Genomic DNA, 27875 nt, shown 5'->3' on the forward strand with positions numbered 1-27875 from the left:
AAATAGGTAGTCACATATTGTGAGCTTGTATTGTGTTGAGTCCACCACTGGTTGGTTACGCCTCTTGCCAATACCTTTGCACTTTATCTGTACTTGCACTCAAGTACAATTTTTAATACATGATTTGTAACAGATATCTCTCAATCAATATCTCAATTCAATGGAGCTTTATCATATAGGACCATCTTCTCACTCCATTTGACACGTCAACAGACTGACAATATAGGCTGCTAGCCTATAAAACGCTGTTATCGGGGCATGTTAGCCATTATTTTATCCATTAGCAAATTTCTGCTCCACTTTTCCGTGTGTGTATGGAACAGTGACAGGACACCTGGGCATCTCGATGTAAATCGTCTATTTTGTCCAAAATGTAAAAAAAAATGTAATATTTGAAAAATGGTCTTAAGTAAAATAAAGTATACATGATTAAACATTCGACAATTAAGGTCTAATATTTATACAATTGCAACAAAACCTGTATATCCAGTCATTTTGGGGCAACAAGTTGAAGGATAAAATAGTCTGATAATACCATGGATCACATCATCATGTATACATTATGTTTGCATCGAGGTGCCCAGATGTCCCTAGTGCCCACTGCCCAGCTATCCTGTACATAGCTCTAAACGTTAAACATAGGCCTATATTCTAATATAAACCCAAAGGATGAGCTGAAAGGCTGAGCTGGAAGTACTAAACCATTTCAAAAGACAATGGCACATCACTTGAAATGAGCAAAAAGAAACTGACTTTATTGTTTTCCCCAATGATTTTAACAGATTAACACAAAATAACAATCCCTAAATGAGTAATACTCAAGATCACACAAAGAGAAAAGCGGAAAACGCCAAAATCAGAATACAGAGGCCTCTATAAAGTCACATCTAAAAATGTTGGTAGGAGTAGCTACAGTATCACTTCCAATCTGAACCATGCACATTGTAATCAAATCAGTCAACATGGTTAGTGTTTTCTTTACAGAAACAAATAGTGTTTTTGCCTCTAATGGATACACATGTAGCAAGTAATGATAATTTCATACAAGGACAGAAGGTAATGGAGTATGGAAATGTAGTCTAGATTCGGTCAGGCAGTTTTATTTCCTCCATCGCTACACTGCTTCATTTTGTGCATGCAAATTAATTAGCAAAACAAGGTATACAAATGTATTTTGGGTCAGATACAAATGGTGATAAAGATGCAGCTACTGTTAAGATGGCCTTAAAGTGACCTGAGTTGATCAGTATTTCAATTTGGAATAATGATTCAAATCCATTGAGCGTACATTAATAATCTAATGCAGAAGAACATTTTAGTACCACTGAACCAGGCAGCATTCAAACACAATTGTTGAATGGATATTAAGCCTCATATACTTTGTCATATGACATGTGTCAGTTGCCAAAAGTAATTGATTTCCAACTGAAAAACATAAAACATTAACAAAGTTTAATTAAACACTTAAACACCATTCACCCTTATGTTTAAACTAAATAATGTCATTTAGTGTACATCATGGTGACAATGGTAACTAATCGTGTCGGTCTCACAATTCAGTGGCATAGAAGCATGCCACATAGAAGGCAAAGGGTTAGGATGAATTGGAATCAAATGGTAATTGTGGATTAAACAAGTTTCATCATAAGGTTACATGTTACAATGCATGTGTTCTTACAGGGCATGGGAAATGAAAACAAAGTAAGCATAGCTCACTTAAAACTACAGTTCTTCAAATTTCACTATACCGAAGTTCAATATAGGACAAGTTGTACTGTTGTGAAACAGATGCACATTTCTTTGTCAACAGTAAATCAACTACTAAGCAAGAAATGATGCATTCTTTGGGGTAAAGTGCTACCTAAATCTATACAACAACCTTCTGAGGGCCATCCTGATAAAGAATAATTTACATTTATAGATGATCCTTTGTTAGACATCTAAGTGTAATGTATGATCTAAAGCAGAATCAAAGAATTTCACATCTATTTCACATTCAAATCAAGATTTCTCAAGAGGCTCAAACACTGTCAAAAGCTATGGCCACCCTTTATCTTCAATCTATTCTTTTTCAGATGAGACAGAAACCATTTTATGAAATGTTGCAACATGTAATGTTGCCAGCTGTCTCTCTCTTTTTAAACTTATTCTTGCTTATCGATGATTTCATTTGACTGTAAAGGGAAATCTTTTCTTGCATTCAACTAAAGACTTACTGGGCAAGTGTCTTAGGAATGTACCACTCTTCTGTATCGAGTTATTTTATGGATATAGTCACGCTCAAGATGAGGCCAGTCTGCTGTACTAGCTTGTGTAGGTTCAGAAGCTTGTGGGTTGGCTGTCAATCACGTGGGAAGCTTTTAATTTGGAAATCATCAAGGACAAAATAGCCTCACTGCTTCTTTCAATTAGAAAATGGTTACTGTATGTCATTTTACTCTTTTTACCTACAGAAAGATACATTTGGAAGAAGAAACCAAAAACAACATTGTCTCACTCACCACAGACCTCTCAGGGCCCGTCACCAATTTGTCTTGAGACAAAAATGTTTTTCTTTTAACACATTTTGTTCTCTTTTTTTCCATTTTCTTTTTTCTCAAAAGCAAATTCCACCGCTTGCTTCTTTGCAGACCACCTTGAGAAGACCCGCTTGAAAGACGGCCACCATCGCTCGCTTCCCGTCTCTCAGAGAACCTCAATGAAAACAGACTTTGTGGAGAAAACCTTCCAACTCAAAGTTCAGAATGAAAAGCAAAGGATCCGCGGCTACTTTCCGCCCCCGGAAGTCATTTGATCTGTCCTAGGGCACGACCACCTAAGTGCATTGGAACACCTTGTGTTTTCACTCTCTTAACGTTCTCTGTGTAGAAACACAGAGCGCAAGCCCCAGAGTCAAACTTTGAGTTTAAAAAAAGTTCCCGTATCGACTGACTGCTTCAAGAGTTGAATGCCCCATTTTGTTCCTCTCGCTCTCCTATGCATATGGGACACAATCGGTGGAGTGAGCTTGGAGGAGGTTGATGAGAGAACACCTCTCCTCCGTCGTTCTCGCCTTATGGAGCAAGGTCCCCAACCGTACTACCAGGAGATCCCTCAATGGTGTGGAGGGGGGGAGGGGCACTGGAGGAGAACATGGCAACACTGCCCCTCGGACCCACTGAAAGATCTTTCTGACCCTTCATCCCCCCTCCCTTGACCCATTTCTGGTCTTTCCTCTCCAACTGCACTACTCTGACCAACAACACCTCCACCTCTTCGACGTGTTGTTGTGTGCGAGTGGCAGCGCCCTTTCTGGCTCTCTCCTTCCGTCTCCTGCTCGTTCTCTTGCTCGGTCTTCCTGTCCAGCTCTCCTCATTTTTTCCCTGTCTCACTCCTGTGATTGGTTTGGCTTCTCTTGGTCTCTCTCCTGTCACTTTCACACAGTGGTGCTTCAGTTGTAGCAGTGGAAAACGGGTATCCATGTTTGTTCTTTTTTGTTATTACCCAGATTAAAATGCAGACGAACTAAGCTCAACACAGGCCTAGCTCCTTTCCAGCAACCTGAGAAATAAATGCAGAAAAGGCTTATTAAGAGAATTTAACAGATTTGTCAGGCTGTATTTAAAAAGTGTGTTTCTTAATATAACATAATATGGAATTATTATTACTACAAGGAATGTTATTTGCTTTCAAGTAAAGTTACAAAAAACTAAACAAAAAAAACAAATGCATGTTAAAAAGTCAAGGGTTCCAGATAAAGTTGCAGTTGCAAATGCCTTACAGCCTAGTACTGGGACAGTCCAGTTACACCAGCGTGTTGGTAGGCCCTCTCCCCCTGGTAGGTGGAGTCTTGGGACAAAGCCACGTCAATCTGGGACTTGAACTCATCTCCGAGGTAACTGTCCTGTAAAGGGAAAAACGAAAACCAAAGGAAGGAAAAATAAAATATTGAACACGTCTTTTGTTCTTCACTCATCACTTCCTTTCTAGACAGGACAAGAGAAAACATTTACAATAGTCTGAAGACGACGTGTAGTTTGGGTGTAGTTTAGTGATAGGCAACAGTGCCCATCACTAAACTACACCACTACATAAAGCAATAAAGCAGCTCAGCTCGTAAAATAAATGGCTTCTAGCTCTATATAAATCGGACAATCAATACAGTTTTAACAGAATCAAAGTTCAATTCCAACACTTCAAACCATCAGTATCAAACAGACCTGTGAGAGTTCAGGCTGGGATAGGCCAGGCTGGCTCATTTGGGATGGCTGGCTCATGGTGATGTAGCCCTGGGTGAGAGGGCCCTGGGAGAAAGGCTGGGAACCCAGGTCCTGACTGGCCTGGCTGCCACTCAGTCCGCGGTCCGCACCACCGTTACCCCCGCTGTGGTTCCCCATCCCACCACGGTTTCTCTGACGACCGCCTCGTGACCCTCCGCCACCTCCGCCGCTGCCAACTTTGCCCTTCATACCTCCACCACGACCTGGAGAGAATTAAAAGTTTATAAATGATTTGGATTTGATTTGGATTGTACAATATGGACACCATAATTGTTTCCGTGAGGGAACTGGCAGTGCTTTTTTTTCTCACCTGTTGCAGGGCCGTTGATTTGACCCAGGTACCCGGGTGGAGGCATGGGTGGCATCACCAGGTTGAATGGAATGGGGATGTTCATGGAATTCATGGGGTTTGGGCCGGTGCCTATCATTCCAATCTGGTCATGGGTCTGGAAATACATGTTGGATGTACGGCCTGTGGTGGAAATAACAGTATTTTACTCATAAAGCAAATTAAATTTATAGAAATGCATTGAAGGCATGTGTACATTGTGTCATTGAACTGAAAAGCTTACCAAATTTTGGTAAGCTTTTCTGTTCAATGACACAATGTACACATGCCTTCAATGCATTTCTATATGTAAGTGATATGAGGTGGTCATTATTTGAAAATAAACCTTGATGTTGGTCCGGCTTTGCCCTGAAGGGGTTTATTTTCCAATAATGTCCGCCTCACTGTACATTATTCTGCTTATTGCACAGGTATCAATACTTCACATTATTACAACAAATGATTATAATAAATATTATAAAAAAATATTTGTATTAGGTTACAAGTTCCTTTTCCATAGCAACATAAGAGGCAGGGCAACGTTTGATATCGATGATTTTCGATTCTGTAATTCGAACTATGCCGAGTCGACTTCGCAACGTTCGGCATGGTGACTCAGTCGCCGAGTCGCCTAATGGCTCACTCAGAGTGCCTCACAAGGCTCAAGTCCACTTCAGACGGCGTGCCTCCGTCGTAACCATTTTTTGCCCAACTACATCCGAACTTAATATCGGGGGGCTGTAGCCTGTTCTCACCAACTTCCACGCCAAGTGGGGAGAGTGGTCCCCCGCTGGGGGCGAGAGTTCCGTGCAAAAAATGGGGGCAAGTGTGTTTTGGGGCGAGCGTTCCGGTTACTGTTGTGCATTGCATAGTTATGAGTGACAAATCAACTATGTTTAGAATTAGAGTAGACAACTTGCATAGCGCGTGTCTGATATTTGGCTGAATATATTGCCCAATATTTGGTCAGACGGTGGCCGTTAGGTATATTTTTACATATCACCCATCCCCATTAGGAATATATACTTTAAACATAATTATAGCATTGATTATCAGCATGATTGTTAAAAGTATGAGGCATCACTTACCATTGCTGCTGCGGTCATATGCAGAACCAGGAATGAGGGCCTCCCTGGCATCATACATAGCAGTGCTCATGAAACGACCCCCCTATGAATCAAGAGAACACACAATGCTATTCCACTATGTCTACACAACCTCTGGCAACATATTCTGATCCTTTTCCTGTGAGATCAGCGAGAGCCAACACATTTATTTATCATCCAAGCCCAGTCCCGTTATTTTTAAGATCAAGGCCATTTCATGGGATGTTCTCTGTTGGTGACTTGACAGAAACAGTAGTAGGTTTTAATGAGTCCAGGGTGCCACTGTCTCAACTCACAGGGTTAATGGTGTTTACTAGCTTGCGGGGTTTGCTGAATTGCATGAGGCTCTCTCTCAGGTTGTTGAGGGGTCCTTCTACAAGGACCTTCTGCTCCTTGTAGTAGTTCAGCAGGTGGTTCCACAGAGGCTGCTTGGACAGCGCTTTAGGGTTGCCCACGATGATCACACCGTACCTTGACAGAAACAATTATTTTAATCCCTTGAACCCTGGCGTCCGTATTTTAGGCATTTTGCCATTAAAGCTGAAAATGTTTTAACTTCTTTCAAAATAGGGCTTAAGTGGTAGCAGACGGAGAGAGAAAAAGGAGTGAAAGCAGTTAGGACAACTGCTCATAATAAAAGCGAGGACTAGAAAAATAATGGTGATGAACCACAATCACTCATATTTATAGTAAAATACCAAGAACCGCCAATGTTATTGAGAGAGATATCTTTTAAGAGCAATCAAGGCATGTCCAAAGCAAGATGATCACGTTGATAACTGAATAGTTAGACCTGAAAGGAGCTTGTGTCTCATGTTGGTTGAATTACAATGAAAGCATTCAATTGCCACCCCTTGTAAAAATAGAAGTAACTTAGGGCTATTCCATTTCTCAGTAAAGTGTCACCTGGCTCTGGTGAGAGCAACGTTGAGACGCCGGGGATCGTTGAGGAAGCCGATGCCCTGGTGCTCGTTGGCCCTGACGCAGGACAGGATGATGAAGTCCTTTTCTCTCCCTTGGAATGCGTCCACACTGGCAATCTCCACCTCCTGGGGAAAGGATTGGGAAGATCTTTACACTGCAGATCTACAACTCATAGCGTGCCGCGTCACAGCTTGGACATAGTTTTGTCAGGCTTCGAGGGACGCATGCAATGCGCCGGTAACGTATTACTTCAGGTAGATAGAATCAAACATGGGTTTCATGTTTTATAATTATTTCAAGAACCACATAGTACAACAGAAGGAGTACTCCGGCTGGCTCAACTACCATATGCATGCACCATATTACCACAATGTCCTGGGTTCAAATACCTCAAGACCTGTGTTGCATATTGTCCCCCCCTCTTTACTGAGATGTCTAATCAAAACAAAGCTGCCTTGAAACATTAAAAAAGTGATTAGACCTGGTAGAGCTTTGTGTGGAGGGAGCCACTGAACTGCATGTACTGAACCAGATAGGACCTCTGACCCTCATAGGGGGTGATGATGCCAATCTGATCTGGCTTGGCTCCGGCTTTCAGCAGCCTGGTGGTGATTTTCTCCACGTTGGATGCCTCAGTCCTGGAGTCACAAAATAACAGGCATTACATTACAGATACTGTAAGTGTCTGTCAAGTCATTAAGATTTCTGAAAAAAAAGAAGAATATAAGAATATATATATATTTAGTTTTATCACTTTAAAATAGATTTCATGGAAACAAAACTTCCTTGATTGAAGACTTCAAGATCAGGTGCTAAGAATAACAAATTATTACATCACAGAGCAATCAAGCTATTTGAAACCTGTTGAGATAGGAAGTTCCAGAGCTGGCAATCTCCTCCTGGCCTTGTGTGACATAAAAGAACATGGGTTTGTCAGGCTGGGGCCACTGGAAGTCAAAGCCCTTCTTCACACGGTCCGCTGTGGAGTGAGGAGAGATAATAAACCAGAGATGACTCAGACAGTGACTGATGTAGAACAAAGAAAACAAAGTGTGTGTGTGAGGTGGAAGACGGTGGGCTTGTAATGCTGGTGGCTGCCAAAGTCTGTCTTTATACAGTCAGCTGAGAAAAGAGAGCAGACAAGGCGTTTTCTATATTTTATGGTGTGGGTGGTAGGCCAAGCCATCTAGAACAGGGTCTGTCTGTATTTCTGTAATTCTGTATGTATGTATGTATGTACGTATTTTATGTATGTACAGTATGTCTGCATGTCCACTCAGACATAGACCAATCACTGCTCATTCCAGTACCTGGTGAAGTACAAGTGAAACTTAATACCTAATTTACTTATACAGTGTCTTGCGCCACAAATAGTAGTGCTACAAGACTCACTCTGCATGTAGATCTTGTCGATAATGCTCTACACCAATGATTCTCAACCTTTTCAGGCCGCGACCCCCCAAAATAATCATATTGGAACTGGGTACCCCCTATACTATGCAGATTTATCTTGGGTACTTGTTCTCATATTTTTGTTTTTTAGATTGGTTTTCCCTCAAATGTTAAGAACTTGATGTTCAGGCCGCTACGTGACCTGAACATCTATGAGTGCCGATCAGAGCACTAGGTCACGCGAAATTCGAATGTTATATTTGTGACTTTTGTTGGCCAATCAAACACACACTCTCACCTACCCACCCACTGTAAACCCATAAGCCAATTGCCAAATTGTAATTGCTTTTATCAGTGTGAGACAGGATACACATCCAAGTATAAATCAGGCTCAAAAGTTTGGGCAGAATTGAAAATCTTTAGTATGCTTGCAAAAGCGTGTTTTGCCAAATCTCTTAGTTACACAAACATTGTTCTTGGGAAGCGGTTTCGTTGTTACTGGTGATGTATGGCACACTAGGACATCCACACAAGCTGTTGTTTGGCACTGAAGACTGCATTATGATTTGTGTGGCATCCTTCACAAACTGCACACATATCAACTTAAGGTAGGGTAAGTGATTTGCTTTGGTTGAAATAAGTGTTAAGTAAATATTCTGATAGTACTCATTGCTATAGAGTGTTTGTTCAGTATTAGGCGTCTCCTTGTCTCTCCAGCTCTTTATTAAACAGAAAATACATTTTCGTTTCAGTTTCATTTCCAATTTTATCCAACCAGGACAGAGAACTCAATCAGGATACAGATTAAACAAGTGAAATTGGAAGTGATGACACTAAGAAATGAGCAGACAAAATTGGAACTGGAACACTATACAAATTAAGCTTAAAAATGGGTACTTTCTCCTGATTGGCTGAGATTTTGACACCTACCGAAAAATGTATTTTCTGTTTATTAACTATATAGCTGCCAATGACGTATATATACGTCTTTTAATAATCAGCTGTTGCCTGCCAATGACGTATATATACGTCTTTGAAAAAAAGGATTTTTTTTTTTTTTCAAAAAACATTTTTTTTTTTTTTTTTTTTATATATTTTTATAATTTCAACCCTTTTCGAATTTCGAACAGATTAGGAGCTAAAAATGTTCAAAGATTTGCTGCTCCATTCACTTCAATGTTAAAATTCAAACGGACAAACAATTTACATTGTTTTTTGGTTTAAAACTACTGGTTCTGAGCTATATTCAAACATCAAACAACACATGTTAACGAGGTCAAAATGACCTCGTTGACATTTGTGAAACCACACCTGAATCTCATCTGTGATTAGAAACCATCTGGGGAGCAATCATACAGGAGGAAAAAAATCTGTGGCTACGCGAACAGGTACCAAAATCATGGCAAAACCCTGGCAGAGGCTACATAGCCTGGTAAACCCTCCCTCCGGAAATCTCATTTCCATTCGATCTCAGGAAGGAGTCTGGCATGAACGCCCTTTCTGCAATATTGGGGAGTTTCCAGCGAAATCAGGACCTAACCGTGCTTATCAGCGTCGTCGCTCATCGTTCTGTGATTGACAGCTTACGTTGGCCAATCAGGTGGCGAGTTCGAGTGAGCCCGAATGAAGCCGAGTGCAGCCTGAGAGCCGCCGACAAAAGACGAACGGCAGCCATTGTTATTTGTGCGAGTGCCTTCACTTCTTACTTTCGGTTTTAAAACGCTCTCAAACTTCTTTTTTGAGGCACGGAATTTACTATTAACATATCGTTTGGATAGAATTTAGTTGTTTAACTTCATATATGTGGTCAATTAATCATGACAGAGCCTATTTAAAAATATAAATTTAGAGAACGGGCAGGGGCGGGGAGTGACACGCATGTATCCCAATAAGGCAACCTATTTTCGGCATGGCCGTCCCAAAAGTCCCGTTGCGTCACATAGTCTGGAGCTCGTCAACATGAACTGCTGATTGGCTGAAGGGGAAAAACGATCATTGGTTGAAGGGGTTGTCAGTCAACGGTATTACTCCCGCCCAACTCCAGCCCACAGCCAATATTGCAGAATGAGCAATCATGCCAGACTCCTTCCTGAGATCGAATGGAAATGAGATTTCCGGAGGGAGGGTTTACCAGGCTAGAGGCTACAGACTGTTCTGAAAAAACTCTGGCAGTCAATGTGTTAAAGAGCTGGAGAGACAGGGAGACTCCTGTTACTGAAAAAACACTCTATAGCAATGATTACTATCAGAATATAGTATTTTAACCTTTTAACAAAATACTTTTTGTTTTAACCAAAAAACATCACTTACCCTACCTTTAACTATCGATAGTTCAATACTGAGTTGACAGGTAGGTCATAATGTTATGTTTTTACTGACTACGTCATGGCAGCCCCTAGGCGTTACAGAATCAATTAAAAGGCTGAACATGAGACTATACAAGGCGAGTTACTCTTGTTTTGTCCACTGATTTCAATCGTCCATCAGTTTTTCTTTTCTTTATGCATTAGACGTTGACTTGCCTCTGCGTCCTCAAATAGTTTCAATGCTCTATTGGGAGACCAGCCAGGCAAGGATAATTGAGCAATATAGCATAAACAAAAATGAAATCAATAAGAGTACTGAAGCCTGAAGTCATTTTCAGGGCAGTTTCCATCTAAATTTGTTTTACTTAGATTGAAAAGCATATAGATTTTTTACAGGTTACACACACACAACCAGTCAAAAGTTTGGACACACCGTCTCATTGTTTGTTTGTTTTTAATCCTTTTCTACATTGTAGATACTGAACACATCAAAACGATGAAAGAACATATGGAATTACGTAGTAAACAAAAAGTGTTTAACAAACCATAATATGTTATTCTTCATTACAATAAATATTAAAAGTAAATATTCATAGACACAATTTGTTTTGATGAAAGCTTTGAACACATTTTCTCAATCAGATTCATGAGGTAGTCACCCTGGAGTGGTTTTCTATAGCCTCAGAAACCACAAATTAACAGCTGCTCAGATTAGAGCCCACAATAGGCTTCAAAGAGTTCAAGTGGCTTAGTAGATTTCTGGTTCCACCCACCTTGTCTTTGTGAGACACAGAGAAGATGAGCGGATGGTTTCTTTCTTCATGTGTGGTTGCCAGTGTGAAGCATGGAGGAGGTGTGATGGTGTGGGAGAGCTCTGCTGGTGACACTGTTGGTGATTTGTTCATAATTCAAGGCACACTTAACCAGCATCGCTACCACAGCATTCTGCAGCAACATGCCATCCCATCTGGTTTACACTTGTGGGGTCATCATTTGTTTTTCAACAAGACAATGACCCCAAACACACCTCCAGGCTAAGGACTGTAAGGTCTATTTGACCAAGAAGGAGAGCGATGGAGTGCTGCGTTAGGGCTACTACACACTGCAAGACATTTGCTCCGATTATGCTCTCGTGACCTTTTTTGGCGCTGCCGACAAAACCCCCGATCTGATGCGAGATCGCAGAGGTTTTACTCGCTGTGTGTGAAAGGCTCTGCGAGATGATTTGGCCATGATAATAGTGCTCGGCGATGCCTTCCCAAGCGTTTCTAGATGGTTTCTAGCAGTTTGATATTTGGCTCTCTTGCCGACTGGTGATCATACAGTATGAATGGGGTTACGATCACACTGCGAGCAGATCCGTGCCACAGCCAATGAGAGCACATTACAGCCACCGTGGCTAAGGGAAGGTCGCTGGACATAGACCGCAGCTCCTGGACCTGAACGATCTGATGACTCCCCGACAACTTTTAAAAGTCGTACAATGTGTAGCTGCCTTTAGGTGACCTGGCCTCCACAATCACCCCACCTAAACCCAATTGAGATGGTTCGGGATGAGTTGGACTGCAGAGTGAAGGAAAAGCAGCCAAACAAGTGCTCAACACCTCTGGGAACTCCTTCAAGACTGTTAGAAAACCAATTCGGGTGACTACCTCATGAAGCTGATTGAGAGAATGCCAATAGTGTGCTGTCATCAAAGCAAAAGGTGGCTACTTTGAAGAATCTAAAATATATAAACATATTCTGGTTTGCTTAACACTTTTTTTAATACATCATTCCATACATGTTATTTCATAGTTGCGATGTGTTCAGTATTAATCTAACTATGTAGAAAATACATTTAAAAATAAAAACATTGAATGAGAAGGTGTGTCTAAACCTTTGACACACACACACACACACACACACACACACACACACACACACACACACACACACACACACACACACACACACACACACACACACACACACAGTCTCATGACTCAGCAATGGTCAGGTAAGTTTTTAACACTTGAAAGTTTCTTCCAGACTCACCAGCAGTAACTCCGTTCTGTAGGGAGCCCTCATAGAAAATGTTGGAGGGGAAGGCACTGAGGGCTGGATGCATGCGGTACTGGACCTGCAGACGAATGGGTCGGATCCCTAGAACCACCAGACGCTCAAACAGGGACTGGGAGAGGCCGGCCTTGGCCGCCTTCTTACACATGACGACAGGACCTAACTGGCAGTGGTCACCCACCAGGATCAACTAGGAGGAAAACATTACATAATACATGTAATATCTAGAGGGAGGAATGAAGGAGGGGTAGACATTTTACAGGGCCATACCAACTGCAGTATGACACAGCAGTTAAGGGTTTTCAACTCTGGTCATTTGTCTTGTAAATATAACTAGCCACTGTGCACAATGCATACTCCCACTTCTGAGCTTCTTTAGGCATGCTGCCCACTCTGTGTTCTTTCCTTCTAGAGCATAAAGTGTATGCTTCTCTCCACACAAACGCAGACAGAGAGTGGCCTGCATTGTCACACTCACAATTCAACGGTGCCTCTTCACACATTCTCTGAAAAGAGCCTTCAGCTCTTGCATTACATTGGATAGAATCTCTTTTGGCATCACCGAAGATGGCCATGAAGGAATGGTATTCAGTGAGCTCTTTTAACTCATTCACTGCCAGAATAAAACATCGTCTATAGCCGACCTTGCGATTCCGAGTGTTTTCACTAACCTTTGAAAAATCAAAGAATATAGTTTTTCACGACGATTCATCCATCGGTCGCTTTAAAAGACGTATCCGAGTCTCGTAGAATCGGCGGGGGAAAAGCGTGCAGCCGCGATCATCCGATCCATAGTTATTGGCAATTGAATGTAGGTTGTTTTCGCCAAAAAGCAACAGAAAGCACTCAAAGCAGATAAAAAGACATTCTTCCAAATCCATTAGAATGGAAGTGAATGTGGCTGTTTTTTTTGCGATCACGTGATTTTCTGCTTCACTGGGAGTCAAATGGTGACTCATGGGTTAGCGCTCACCAAAATACTTCAAACACGTCATTGGCGGTGTGGCCATTGGAAAAGAAACACGTCAAACACGTCATTGGCAGTGAATAAGTTCAAGGGCAAGACCACGTTGGTAGAGGTTTGGGTTGTGTAGTTACCTTGCCATGATAGAACTCCAACGGTGGACAAGGAATAAAAAAAGAATTGCTCCATTGATTAGAAATTCATAATTCAAAATCCTCATTGACATACATTGTACGGTGAAACAGCTCTAAAAGTCACTCTTTTAGCACATAAACAAACAAAGTTGATTCAGTAAAAACAGAACATCACCAAACCCAGTGCTGTTTGTTTTTTAAATAGAAATGTCAATTTCCTGTTTATTTTACTATGATTCGGATCCGGATCCGCAAATCCAGTCCGGGTTTTCTTCCTAATGAAAATGGCTAAATCAACAGGAAACAAACAGTACCGGGTTTTGTGATGTTCTATATTGTCTGAATCAACTGTTTGCGTTCGTTTATGTGCTAAAAGACTTTGACTTTGAGAGACGTTTCACCGTATAATGTAAGTCAATGAGGGTCATATTTTGATTTATCAATTTCTAATCAATGGAGCAATTATTTTTGATTTCCAGATTTGGAGTTGGCAAGGTAAACTACACAACCCAAACCTCTACCAGAGTGGTCTTGCCGTTTAACAAGTGCTTTCAAGTAGTGCCAAGAGTCCACTGAACAGAATTGTATTAAGAGTGGTCAGATGGCTAGAAATGGGAAGGGAAAAACATTTTTATTTAATCATTTTACTTAATACCTAAATGCATTTAAATAGGACACTGTAGTGGCCATACCTGCTTGGCCCCCAGAATGACAGGCACCATGCATTCTGGCTCAGTGGCCTGGGTACTCTCATCAATCAGAATGGAACGGAACTGCATCTTAGCCAAACGGGGGTCACCAGCACCCACGCAGGTACAACAGATAACATCAGCATTCTGTATGGGCAACATGGAGGGTTGAAAGGAGATGTTCATGTAGTTACATATATGTGTAATATAAAATCTCTTGTTTCACAAAGAAATCACAGGTTTATCTGCTTACTATTGCCACAAAGTGCTCAATATTTACTCAGTAACATAGGTGTCATTACCATGAGCAGCTCCCTCTCAGCAGTGCGTTTCAGCGCCCTGTATCGCTTCTCATCGGAAGAGGACAGCTCTCCAGTCTCATCCTTCAGCTGCTGTAATTTCTGAAGCTCTGGCATGCTGCAGGTACAAAACAAATAACACAGTTGGAGATCAGCGATGGCAAGCAAAGTCTTGAATCTACTAAAATGTTCTGAATGGTCTGACACATGGGATATGGTGCATTGGTATTGGTTGGACGTGAGGTACAAAAGCAGCTATACTAGCACAGGCAACAAAAAAATTCAATCAACAAAAGAGAAGCCAGCTAACCCTAACCTGAAAAGACATAAAAAACATTTTTTAAATAAAAATGGTGGCACAGATCTGTAGTCAGCCACTGTTACCTGTCCATGTTGCGGATCTGGTTGTGCAGAGCCAGGAAAGAGACAGGCGAGTCTATGGCCTCCCTGCTCTTAGCACACAGCCTCACCACCTTCAGTCCTGTCTGATGGATCTTCTCAGTTAGCTGGTCCACAGCAATATTACTGGGAGCACAAACCAGCACTGGACTGGAGAGACACATGATATTGCATTACTTTGGTGACCGGTAACTCTGTTATTTAGCTGTGAAGTAAACACTATTACCAAGTATTCAAATCCAAGCACCAAGAATGTATTTTAATAGTGCAGTGCAGTCCGAGCACAAACACTATAAATACACTTATACCGTGGCCCCAGAGAATACACAATTCTGATCGGTTGGGGTGTGCAATAGTTTCAGATAAACTGTAAAGAAAGAGAAGGTCCTCACACCGTCTTAATGCTCCCAAAACAATGTATTAATAGAGCGGTAAAAACACAACGTTTCGGCCTCTGCGGCCTTTGTCTTTTGTACTCAGTACACCTGACAAAGGCTGTAGAGGCCGAAACATTGTGTTTTTTCTATTAATAAATTGTTTTGGGAGCATTAAGATGGTGTGCAGACCTTCTCTTTCTTTACAGTTTATCCATTTTGATCCAGCACTGTTCTAAATTAATACACATAAATGTTAAGTCCATATTAGCTACAAACTTGACTAAAACATGGATTTTAAAATAACTCATCCTTCTGTGGAAAATTAAACAAATGTGGTGATACGGTGTGTGTGTGTGTGTGTGTGTGTGTGTGTGTGTGTGTGTGTGTGTGTGTGTGTGTGTGTGTGTGTGTGTGTGTGTGTGTGTGTGTGTGTAAAAGACGTTTTGTCTTTGTCAGCTGACTGACTCAGTTGGTAGTCGTTTCTAGGTCGTTACTCCAACTTCTCCCAATTCGCCTCGACATCATGCATTATTCTACGATAATTGCATGGTTTCGTCATTGATTATGCCTCACTTAACACAGACCCACAAAAGCAGAGGAGAAACCACAGAAGCAATCCATTAGTCTTACCCATTGCCCTGTCTGGCGAGGTGGTAGACTATGGTGGCAGAGGTGACAGTTTTTCCTGTGCCAGGAGGACCCTGGATCAGACTGAGGGGACGCTGCAGCACTGTCTTCACAGCGTACACCTGCAAGAAAAAAAGAAACAGCATTTACTTCAAGTAATGCCCAGGGAAGTCTAATGTGAAAGAACTGGGGCACCCTAATAGAAGTGGGGTTATCTCTACAAAAATAGTCATCTGAAAATCATCTCATTGTTTTCTAAAGGCACTTCACATCAAAGCTTGCACGTGGGAGAAAACACTGGCTCCAGCTGCATGCTACAACTGGAAGAGATTAGGGAACTAGGGAAATATTTTGTGTCTAATATTTTACAAACTCTTAACCACTTACAGCCTATACTTAGTTGACTGGATTCCCAAGGGACCTATACTTAGCTGACCGGATTTCCAGGGGTTCTAAATCTATTCGCCGAAAATCGCTGACAAGCTCACAACATGACACGTTGCCAACTTGTAGATCAGCTATGTAGATCTGCTATGTTCGCCCCAGAAAAGGGACATTAATGTGGTTAAAGCTTTCCATTATTATGTATGCCCCTGCAACTGTATTGGTGAATTACACGTGATTGAGATTTGCCTGATAGTATGATCTTTGTAATTAACTGCTTTGATAATTTTCTCACCTGCGAGTGGTTGAGGTCAGGGAGACCCTGGGCGGTGAAGCGTTTGGGCAGCTGACATTTGATGATCACATCCTCCACCTCATGGCCCAGCAACTTGTGGTAGATGTAACCAGACACAGAGGTCTCATCCACAGCAAATGTCTTCAGGGCACTTTGCATCCTGATAGTGGAAACACATGATGATGATCATGCATATGATAAGGCTCATACTACAGCCCTGGACCAACTTGCTTACACTAATAAATACTAAATAATGATTACGATTATGTTGACGGATGTTCATTGACCTTAGTGACTAAATGATTGAGGATTACCCTAAAATTCCACAAGGTCAAATATACTAGGCATTAACACATCCACCGCCAAGGGCTAATCTCAGAATGTACTCACCAGTGCCAAGTTTTTTTTGTTGTTTTTTGTTTTTTTCACGTCGCCATAGACCTTGTTAAAATCCATAACAGTGAGCTCTGCTTTGTTTACATACATCGCCGACATCTGCCTGCGTCTCCCACTCAAGACCACGTGTCAAACGGGGCAGCCATGTTTGAGTTCTGACCGTTTATGTTAACATGGGAAATGCGAGGAGAAAAAACTGCAAGGGCTAAAATGGACTTTTAGTGTGCGCCTTAGAATGGAGGCCGACGGGAAACAAATAACGGGATCGCAAATAGTTCCGACTTCCGGTGGTGTTACACTGAAGATGGTCCGTGTAGAAAATTGGGGAAAAAAAAAAAAAAAGGAAAAAGCACCCAGACCGTAGGGCTACGGTCTCGGCGCTTAACAGTTGGATTTAACGGACCGTAGGACTACGTTCTTGGCGGTTAATGTGTATATGTATATTCATTCAGTCAGATTTTTTTTTTAAATGTATTATTTATGGTACTAATTATAATTAGATACCTGTCAAAGGAAGTAGACTTCCACACAAAGTCGACCTGGAAGTTATGTGGGACTTCCACCGGTGCCCCAGCACTGCTCCTGAGCTCTATGGCAATTTCATCACCATAGTCTGGTACAGGCAGTCAAGGAGAACATACAGTACTGTAGTATCCTACAGCATAACATTATACGATAGGTTTGTACCTGCTATGTCACCGCCCTATAAATGGAGTACAAATGTAATGAGGAGCAAATGATTTAAGTGAACCACAGTTTTAAAATGCAACATGAAGCTAATCTTTGACAAACGTGTTTGCCCGAGTACAATACACAAATAGCAAATGGAACAAAACAACAGAGATAGTCTGTTAATATCTGCGTGACATGAGCAAGTAATGATAGTAAGGATACTGTCAGGGACTTTGATGACATGTCCAATGCCTTTCCAGAGGGGGGCCAAGTCTCCTTTGTACCTCAGGCAAATCTCATCTCCCTGCATCAGACGCATATCTACAAGACAGAAGAGAGGGCATAGTCCGAGTAGACACATGAGTTCTGAAATATACACATTGCTCCATGGAATATAGATGCCTGATTTGTAGTAGTAGTTTTTATATACAGATTAAAACAAAAAATATGAATAACAAAACTAAAAGTGAATGGCACGCACACAAACACACACATACATCAGTGTCTGATATGATACAAAACTATTTTGACATAAAATATATCTGTGTACTCCGGTAAAAAGAAAATTGTCATAATGTAATGACACAGGCCACTGATAGACAAACCATGGTGATGACAATGACCGCGAAGATGAAGAAAAACTAGGAATTACCACCTGAGTCCGTCTTGGGAAGGGAGAAATAAGCAATCCGCTTTTTATTCAGCCCCAAGTCCCACCTCACTGTTATATTGTCCTGAGTCTGATTAAAGGAAACAAAAAAAAATAAATGAACCACTTGGAAACAGTGTCAGTTTTCATACTGTTAAACCTTTCTATACTGAAAATACCTGCAGGGTATATACAGTACATACAAAGAGAATAAGAATGAATAGTGTCACTTAATGCCATTTGCAAAAATCCCAACTCACACAAAATAATTTAGGTAACAGAAATTAAGTAATTCAAGCAATCTGTTCCGTTTTGTCTGACAACCAAGAACTTCTAGCTTTTCTGTATGCCTCAACAATAGTTTCAGTTTGTTTATCCGATCAGTGTATTAAAGCAGTATATACAGTACAACGGAACTGCTCATAACTTGAAAAACTCTTCACCCAGCCTCACCATATCAGTTGTACAGACCTGAGACTCTTTGAGTTTCTTGTCATAGTCTGCCTCCAGTTTGACCAGCGGTCCGAAGATGTTCTGGTACTGGTAGGCATCCTCGTAGCGCAGCAGGACATGCTGGGGCTCCTCGTCCACACCAGGCTTCTCCAGGTCCTCCAGGGTCGCTGTGGGGTTTTCCTAGTGACAAGAGACACACAATTAACCACATTATCCCAGGTGAACCCATTTTGAGCAACTTATCAGCTATAGCCGATCTACAAGATCACAAATGACCAGGTCAGTAGCCTTGTGGTTAAACTGTCGCCTCTGAGAATGGGAGGTCAGGGTTCAATTACCCAGCAGGGTCATAACAAAGACTATAAAAATGGGACCCTCTGCTTGGCACTCAGCATCAAGGTTGGATTGGGGGTAAGTCCCTGTGACATACTAACGTCATGTCCAGGGGGTATACTTGTACATCATGGCTGGGGGATGTGCTTACATCAAGCCGCCTCACGCTACAGAAGCAGCAGATAGGCTCCAGATAGGCTCCAACCCTATGGGCCACAGGCTACTTACTTTTTATAAGTTCACAATGTGTTGCATAGTGGCACGTCATGAGCTTGTAGGTCGGCTATTTTCAAAAAAAATAAATATGAAAGAGGGCTTAAGTAGTTAAGGAGGAAATTAAGCACCGAGAATATAAAGATGTGAATACAGCTATACTGCAGCTGTGTTAGCTTGACACTGTTAGGGATACAGTCAGGGTCAGCCAGGGACAGGCAGGGCTTGAATTAGATAAAAGAGACATTGACCAGAGCTTGAAGGGATAAATGTTGGAATGATAAACACTGTATCCACAGAACTAGTGAGATAAGAGGCTCATTGCCATTATATACACAGATACTGTATAAGGGGTTAAGTAAGGACATGCAAAAACATAGCTCAGCCAACATGATTAATAATGGGTGGATAGTGTATGAGCATAATGATATACTGTAGCAGCTCTTTATGGCATTGTGTTACACATAAAACTATACAAGTTTAATAAAGTTAGCTGACTTCTGCGAAATCTACAGTACTAGTTTTAAAAAAAACACTATCAACTAAACTTTTGACCAAAGTGTGACACTAGAGGAAAGGCCAGAGATTCACCAAAATCAGTCAATTCATCCTGCAATCTGTCTATTAAGCCCTTTTCCACTTGCACATGAAGCAAGCATACAAACTGCTTAAGGATGCATGACAGAAACCCACCAGTGGGGTCCGGGGGTAAATCCTCACTGCCTTGAAGGCTGTTGGCTACACTGTGTCATTATGACATGACATTATAGACTTTCTTCCCATGCAATGCATATATAGACTTTCTTCCTGTGCAGTATGCACGTTGGTGCCAGCAAAGCATGGCTACCCTTGTTTGCATAGTTTATGGCTTTGTGGTAGAGAATGAACCTTGCATGACCTTAATCACATCCCATAGAGGGAATGTACTGTATTTTCACATCCCATAGAGCAGGGGTGGGTGACCTTTTCAGTCACTTGCTCACACTGTTTTCCAAGGCTGGCGTGATCACCCAGTGCCAGACAGTCAAAATGATTTGAAAGTGAGGTGAAAGTCAATCATTTAATAACAAGGGTAATGAAGAATGAGTCAATAATTGTATATGAATAATAAAAAGGTTAAGATAAAAATAGTTTGTTTTTGATCAACTGATCACCTGTTAGAAAAGGTGGTTGCCCAGTGCACACACCCCTGCCATAGAGGGGATGCATTTTCACATCCCACAGAGGGAAATGTAGATGCTTGTTGTTTATCTTCAATCTCAAATTTCAGCCATGACCAACTGCACTTACTCCTTGCATCCAACTTTTTCACTACCAATGCATTACTTTCTTCTAAATCACTCATTCTGTAGTAAGTAAAGGATCATAGGACCTAGCCTGGGATCCAGCCTGATTCGCTACGTTCGGCGGACTTGTTTCTCTCTCTCCGCTTATCAGTCTGGAATGCACCCCATTGACTCGTTTTGCAGAACTACACTGGAACTACATATGTTACGTTAGGCAACGTCGTTGCTGATTGGATGATATTCAAACGAATGACGAATCACAACGATCGCACTGTTTTTTTTGTCCCGCCCTGCACCACTGACCAATCAGAAGCCACGGCACGATTCGAAACGTTTGTCATGTCCCGCCTCCCTTGGAGATAGGAGGCATTCCAGACTGAGAAGCGAAGAGAGAAAAAAACGTCCGCCGAAAGTAGCGAAGCAGGCTGGATACCAGGCTACATAGGACCTGTTTTCTTAGTCAATTTACACTCATCATTATTTCACATTGAGGTGGCTCAATAAAATCATATTGACACAGCAACTCATAATGATGATAGTTTAGCCAGTAGTTTTCTACCCAGAGATAGTCCCAGACACCTCTAGGTACGCATCATCACACTCTTTCATTATGAGTAGGCACACGTCACTCTTTCACCAACCCTTGAGTAGGTATGCATCACACTATTATGGTTGACTTTTTGCATGTGTGACCATCAATTGTACAATTTTGAAATAACTAACAGCAAATGATATGGCACTGGCCATATGGCAATCCAGTGACTAATTTTCAAGATATCGTGCTTGGGAGTAAAGTGACCAGAATTACCATCCAACATAGCCATCCTAAGAGGTAAAAAGTGAATCCATGTAATAAGCATTACAATAATGTGGTAGCCAATCAGAGGCCATGTTGAAAAATAGTTGGATGGAAGTTACCTTCCAGAGCTCCTCTAGCTTGTTGATCTGCTGGGCTGTGATCTGACGGGCCCTGAGCTGCTCCTGTTCCGACGGGATCTTCACCAACCAAGAGAGGAAGCAGCGGTCCTGGATGAGGGGCTGCCATTGGGAGCTGTCCCAGTTGATGTCCTTTAGACTGCTTTGGCTGGCACATGGCTGCCTGTGGGTTCACCCAAACAAATGTGTAGCAACGCTTCATCAACACTCATTATGAAGATTAAATGTTGGGAACTATATAGTAGTGTTTGGAACTATTGGTCACCTAATAGCAAGCATTACTTCCGCTTTGTTCTCGGCATCTCTGAGCACACCGAACTAATTCTGAAAAAAACTGTAACCCATTTAGACCTGGAAATCCTATACGTTCTCATACCCTTCAATCCGGGAAAGCATCTGTGTCATTTTAGATGTTGCTATGTATATAGCAGCAACAATTTATTTTTGAATTAAAACAAAATCTAGTTTTTCAGAAAAGAATTGGGACTTAAAAAGCGTTTTTAATATCAGCCTCAGGTCTAAATGGGTTACGTTGATTTTGGCAATAAACAATTGAATATTATATGAATGTTTATTGTTCACTGTTTTCTCTACAATGGAAGTCTATGGGAGTGTTGTAACTCTCTCTCCATAGCTCTGGCTTGAACCAACCAGTTTCAACCAATAATATCATGACATCCATCTCCATGTTTATGACATGACCACTTTTCAGTATTCAAATAAAAAGTCCTCTCAAAGTTATGTCCCGCCTTCCCATCCTGTTTCACTAAGAAATACCATGCAGAACTATTATTTTCTAAATGATAACAAAAAGGACAGGGTTACAGTACACCCTACCTGCACAGCAACACTACCACAGAGTCCGCCTTGGCCGGGATGAATCCCAACAGGAAGACGTTGCGACAGCCACAGTTGTAACACTCCAGAACCGTCTCCCCTAGTGGACCGTCCTTATGCAGGGTCACCTCCTTGGACTTGGCTCTAACCAGATGGTTCACAATGTGGCTGGCAGAAAAAAGGCAACCATCAAGACAGCACATAATAATATGGTCCCCACTCCTTTTGGATAATTGTCACTGTATATTTACACATAATGCATTTAATGCATCCAACTTGGCATTTAACCCATCCTAAGTTATCAGGAGCAGGGGGAGGAGTTAGGGGTAAAGTGTCTTGCTCAGGGACTCTTCGACACAATACGGAGTTTAAGCAATGGACTGCTACGGCAGAGGACTACGGTAACCGGAAATGATCAGCGCTCGATAGATAAACCTGTCGTCCCCGCAGCCTATTTTACTACGCCAGAAGCTACCGTTCCACGTAGTGTCTACAACGTCAAAACCATGTTTATTAAAACTGTTTTAGAATAACACAGATTGCTCCAGCACCTTCCTCTTTCCACTGCTGATCATGTCCAGCGCATGAAAGAAGCAAGTTATTGGCAAGTGAAGCTGCCGCGACGGGTGTTGTCTTTGTTTATGTCTGTGTTTATGTTTGACACGTGCTGCATAGACGCGTCACCATGGAAACCAAAAAGGGGTGGGAACCCGTCGCCGACGGCTGCTTGCTTAAGGATTTTGACTGCTACGGCGATTGCGTCATAGCAGCCGCACTCCGCCTGGCGTCGCCGTACTGAAAAACAGAAAGCTTAAAGTCCCTAATGACCGGGGACCTTCGGTTTCCCAGGCGGCCTCTCTACCCATTCAGCTATAGCCACCCACCTTTCCACCTTTCATGTGTCTTGGACCACCATGGGTATATGGTGAACAGCATTTCCTTTCCACATGTATTATTTAAGAGACAGTTAACCATTTGAGATCTTGTTTGTAAAAAATGTTTTGACAAGCCTCAATAATACTTTGTGGCCTGACATATTACCACATCAAAAAATGTCTACAGAAGTTGTGGTGTGTTTTTAGTCATATCAGGAATCAAGCAGAACCAACATAAACTAGGCCGAAACTGATCCCTGGTACACCACATACAAATATGTAGCTAACCCATTATCCAGTCACTGACAAGATTGATACTTCTAAATTCAAAATGGTGTTTTTAAATTACACCACACTAACAAAAAAGAGGAAGTCCATAGATCTCCACAGTATACTGTCATGCTGAAACTGAAGTATTATCCTAATTGTGTCGACTTGTGAGTTGAGTTGACTGAGCGAATGGGAGTTACCACCCATTTACACATAAAAACGTGGCACTGAGGACTAACTTCAAGTTTAAATGCAATATCTATGTAGACGAGTGCGTCACGCTTCTCCTTAGCGCCATGAAGCTAGACAGAACAGTAGCTTCAAAACTGGTGCATGCTGAACTTTGAAGATAGTGTGTGTGAAGCTCGCGCACTAGCGTCCAGCCAATCACTGAACTGCACTCCAGGGAGCAGGGGAAAAGTACTGACAGGTCGTTTAGGTCATTTGGCAGCTTATACTTAACAATCTATTAATTTTAGCGGATAAATAGGACATGTAGTCAACCAATATTGATTCCTTTCCCATCTATGCGCTCCTGTCCATACAGTCCGTTTGTACAACAAGCAGGCACACATGCAGACACATGTGACAGCTGTCACTCATAACCTCGGACACGCCCAATTATTGCTTTTAGCGTTGCACTAGATGAAGCTATCATGGTGTAGTGCCACGCTTTTATGTCAGTGTAACTGTGATCTGGTTGTGTTGTTTGGTATTTTGTACTGTATTCTGTGACTCTTTTTTACCAACACATTGGTCAAAACAAATGTGTGTTGACTCATGTTCATTTAGCTAGGTAAACTACAGAGGGATTTTTTTTTAAATCTACCTTGTTATTAAAACCTACCTGCCAGACGTATTCCCACGGCCATTACAAAACCACTTCTTGCTGGTGTTGCAATAGACCACACAAGCCGGATCATGGATGCCACAGTAGCTGTGGAAGAAAACATGTGAATGATGAATAAAAAGTGAAGGCTAACATTGTTTGGGGCATGGACACATTTAAATGCACCCGTCAACACTAACATTTCAGAGGGTACTGTAGGAGAAAAACTGTGCCATCTCACACCCAAGTAATCTCACATTTTTGTCAGGTTAGACTGCAAGCAAGCATTAAATGTTTATCACAAGCATCACATGTTCTCTTTACCAAAGACACAAAGGTAATGTCATATAGATAAACCGGAACAACAAAATTGCAGTTGCTTGAAATATGGAAATTGTATTAGTCAATACTGCAAATTCAATGTTGGCAATAAATTCTACAGTGCAAATTCTATAACCAATAAAGGATACTTAAAAAAGGCAATCATCATTATATCTCGGTATGAAATAACCACATTATTGATACTGTAAGAAAGAAAAAAAGGTGAAAAAAATATTACATGAATTTTAATACAGAGAAATATTGTAGACCGCGGAATTTACCATACCACTGTGAAATTTCATACCGTTTCCTCCCTGCTCATCATTATATAAGTCCACAGAACTTCATGTGTATGTTCATGTGTGTGTGTACATGTGCTAGGGGAAGGCCCTAGCACATGTGTACACACACACACACACACACACACACACACACACACACACACACACACACACACACACACACACACACACACACACACACACACACACACACACACACACACACACACACACACACACACACACACACACACACACACACACACACACACACACACATTTAGGGTTTTTAGCCAAGGCTAATTTGTGAGCCCTGTCCCTGGTTAGGCCTTTCTACACCAGATGTTATCCACTTTGCAGCTGCAAGCCATTGGTTTCACAAAAATCCACTGTTGGCATGTTATGAGTAACATTCTTCTGTCAATTAACTCTGAAGCGTTTAATTTGTCTAAATGTTTTTCTTTTGCTGTGTTTTACACCTGCATTACCTGTGTGTGCTCATTGTCACCAGGTGCTTGAGCGAAGTTGTTTTGGGCAGCGCACGCTTTGCAACACTCAACTTCCTGCATGTGTGCAACTTAAAAATAAAATAAAAAACGTCCAAGTTGAAAAGCCATGGTGGACCTAACAGGTCATCATCCGTTTTGAAATTGCATATACTGTACGCAAGACATTCAGTGATGTGAAACAAGTGCTCCCGAAAACAACTTGTTTGGTTCACGAGCTGGCAATAATGAACATAACAGTGGGTTTTTGTAAAAACAAACAAAGCTTGCAGAGATTAAGAGGAAACCCATGCTGTCCATAGAGGTGCAATATTGTTAGTTTATTGCCATTAAATACAATCAGGTAGGACTTTTCTATCTCACTAAAGAGGGCTGTCTAGGGAAGCATGTGAGACTTAAAGCTCACATAAGATAAGATCAGATAAGGCCTTTATTGATCCCTTGAGAAATTCAGTCACCAAAGACAGCGAGCAAATTAAAACATTATTTTTGTGTAGGCTCTTTACCTAATATGGCTATATGTTTGGCCGTCCTCATACTCATTTCACTTTATTTTAAAACATAAGACAATTTAATTCAAGCTAAATTCACTAAATATGAAGACAAAGCTGTGACAAAAACAACACCTGTGTGTCCTCTTACCTGCATGCATGCACAGGGAGGTCCTTAGTGTAATATGTGTCCTCCTCGTCTTCCTCAAAGTTCAACTCGGCCAGCAGCTGGCTGGCTTTGACCACGGGGTCGTCTCCGTTCTGCAGCACACCCTCAGGTCCATTCACCTGAAGACAACGACAGTTGTGCTGAATACATTTAAACAAACTGCAGAGCAGTCTAATGTCGACATCAGTGGTGTAAAGTAAACTAAGTACATGTACTCAAGTAATGTCCTTTACTTTTCCAATTTCCAATACTTTTACTTCTAATCCACTACATCTCAGTGGCAATTATTGTACTTTTACTCTACTACAATTATTTGAAAACTTTAGTTACTAGTTACTTTGTAGATCTACAGCCGATCTACATCGAACTAGATCTGCTATTTTCAACAGATTTGTATACATTTGAAAACTTGAAATGGGACATTCTGCATAATGAGTACTTTTGCTTTTGGTAATTTAAGTACATTGTGAAGCCAATACTTTTGGACTTTTACTGAAGTACATTTTGAAACTTCTAACAGAGTATTTCTATATTGCAGTATTTATACTAAAAAAATGAAGTACTTTTTCCACCACTGGCCAACATAATGGGGAGGCGGGGGGGGCAGCAGCACACAACACACATGTTGACCTGGTGACAGATGATGAGTCGCAGGTGCACACACTGTAGACAGCCAGGCATAATAAAGCTTTGACTTTCACAACAACAACAACAAGGTTGTATCGTCAAGACAGTGGTCCGTTTTCCAACAAAAACCATCCCGCTTATAGATGCTGGTACTGTCGGCCAAATCACACGTTATTATCTTATGGAAATATGTCAACAGTACGGCCATGCTAACCGAATGAGCTCTAGCAGTGGTTTTCAAACCTTTAAATTTCAAGGTCTCCCCTCAACTCTAACAGTGTAAAACAACGGGTCCATTTGGTTCCATTTGTACACTGTCAGAGTCACAGACTTGCAAGGGTCAATTTAAAAAACCCTAAAAGGAACACAGAGAGTCCCTAGAATCCACTTTGAGAACCACTCAAGCTATAGGTTAGCATGGCCATACTGTTGACTATAGTTAGCTAGGTTAGCATGCTAGCCAATTAGCACCGTATAGCTCCCCCAGCCATGCAAAAACAGTCAACACACAGACAGTTATTGAGAACAACGCGCTGCTGACCTGGCCGTCCAGCTGGCTCTGCGTCTGGCCCTGCGTCTGCGTCTGGCTCGGCAGGGTGAAGTCCGTGAAGTCGTACTCGGAGCCCTGGGTGTCCGCGCCGCCTCCCAGCAGCTCCGCTTCCTCCACGTCCAGGAACGTCAGAGTCTGCGAGCTCGGCCCGTACGCCTCAACACTCATTTTTAACACAAAACCAAAACAGAAGGCGACGACGGCCGCTGCTTCACGCTGGTTCAAGAGTCGGGGAGCAGGGTTCCCTTCAGGCAAAGTGTCTCTGTCGTAGCCGAAATGTGTCTTTAAGGGGAGGAAATGAGCGGATAATAACCGGTGCAAATGGATATGGAGGCTTGACAACACAAGGCGCGAGATACTCGACTCCCACTCGAAATGATGACGTAACGCCTTGCTTCGCATATCTAATGCAAGGAGGAAGCACGTTTAGGGGCGTGTCCGTGACGTATACAATAAAACCCCTTTGCTGCATTTATTTAACAATGCATAACAATCAGCGGTGGAAAAAACATTCACATTTTGTACTTAAGTAAAAGTATCAATACTGCAATGAAGGAATACTCTGATACAAGTAAAAGTCCGGAATTCAAAATTAACTTGAGTAAAAGGTACACAAGTATTGGTAAAAAAAATTACT

General features: G+C 41.7%; 1 protein-coding gene across 2 annotated transcripts; it reads right to left on the reverse strand.

Annotated features, from left to right (window-relative positions):
• Positions 1-734: 734 nt before the first annotated feature.
• Positions 735-27596, reverse strand: LOC311045717 (regulator of nonsense transcripts 1). Of its 2 annotated transcripts, none has more exons than XM_084057714.1 (24): positions 27230-27596; positions 26044-26180; positions 24312-24401; positions 22320-22487; positions 21465-21645; positions 18733-18894; positions 18265-18352; positions 17835-17933; positions 17445-17553; positions 16545-16704; positions 15869-15987; positions 14847-15011; positions 14466-14580; positions 14167-14310; positions 12353-12566; positions 7479-7596; positions 7099-7255; positions 6600-6742; positions 5990-6164; positions 5676-5757; positions 4570-4731; positions 4200-4462; positions 3761-3883; positions 735-3540 (listed from the first exon to the last, which is right to left on the reverse strand). In XM_084057714.1, the coding sequence occupies exons 1-23, from the start codon at positions 27404-27406 to the stop codon at positions 3764-3766; spliced, it is 3348 nt and encodes a 1115-aa protein (XP_083913840.1). In that variant the 5' UTR covers positions 27407-27596; the 3' UTR covers positions 735-3540; positions 3761-3763. The 2 variants fall into 2 exon arrangements, with proteins under 2 accessions (XP_083913840.1, XP_083913839.1); XM_084057713.1 differs by having other exon boundaries at positions 18715-18894.
• Between the last annotated feature and the right edge of the window lie 279 nt (positions 27597-27875).

The sequence above is a fragment of the Gymnoscopelus microlampas genome (assembly GCF_963454915.1).
Source record: "Gymnoscopelus microlampas genome assembly, chromosome: 5".
Lineage (NCBI taxonomy): Eukaryota > Metazoa > Chordata > Actinopteri > Myctophiformes > Myctophidae > Gymnoscopelus > Gymnoscopelus microlampas.

Excerpts from the sequence above, each read along its gene's own strand:
- LOC311045717 (XM_084057713.1), bottom strand. The coding sequence starts at position 27,406 with ATGAGTGTTGAGGCGTACGGGCCGAGCTCGCAGACTCTGACGTTCCTG. Across the intron at positions 15,988-16,544 it reads CTGACCTCAACCACTCGCAG|GTGTACGCTGTGAAGACAGT; the intron begins GTGAGAAAATTA and ends TTTTTCTTGCAG. Across the intron at positions 15,012-15,868 it reads CTCGCCAGACAGGGCAATGG|TCCAGTGCTGGTTTGTGCTC; the intron begins GTAAGACTAATG and ends GTGTCTCTCCAG.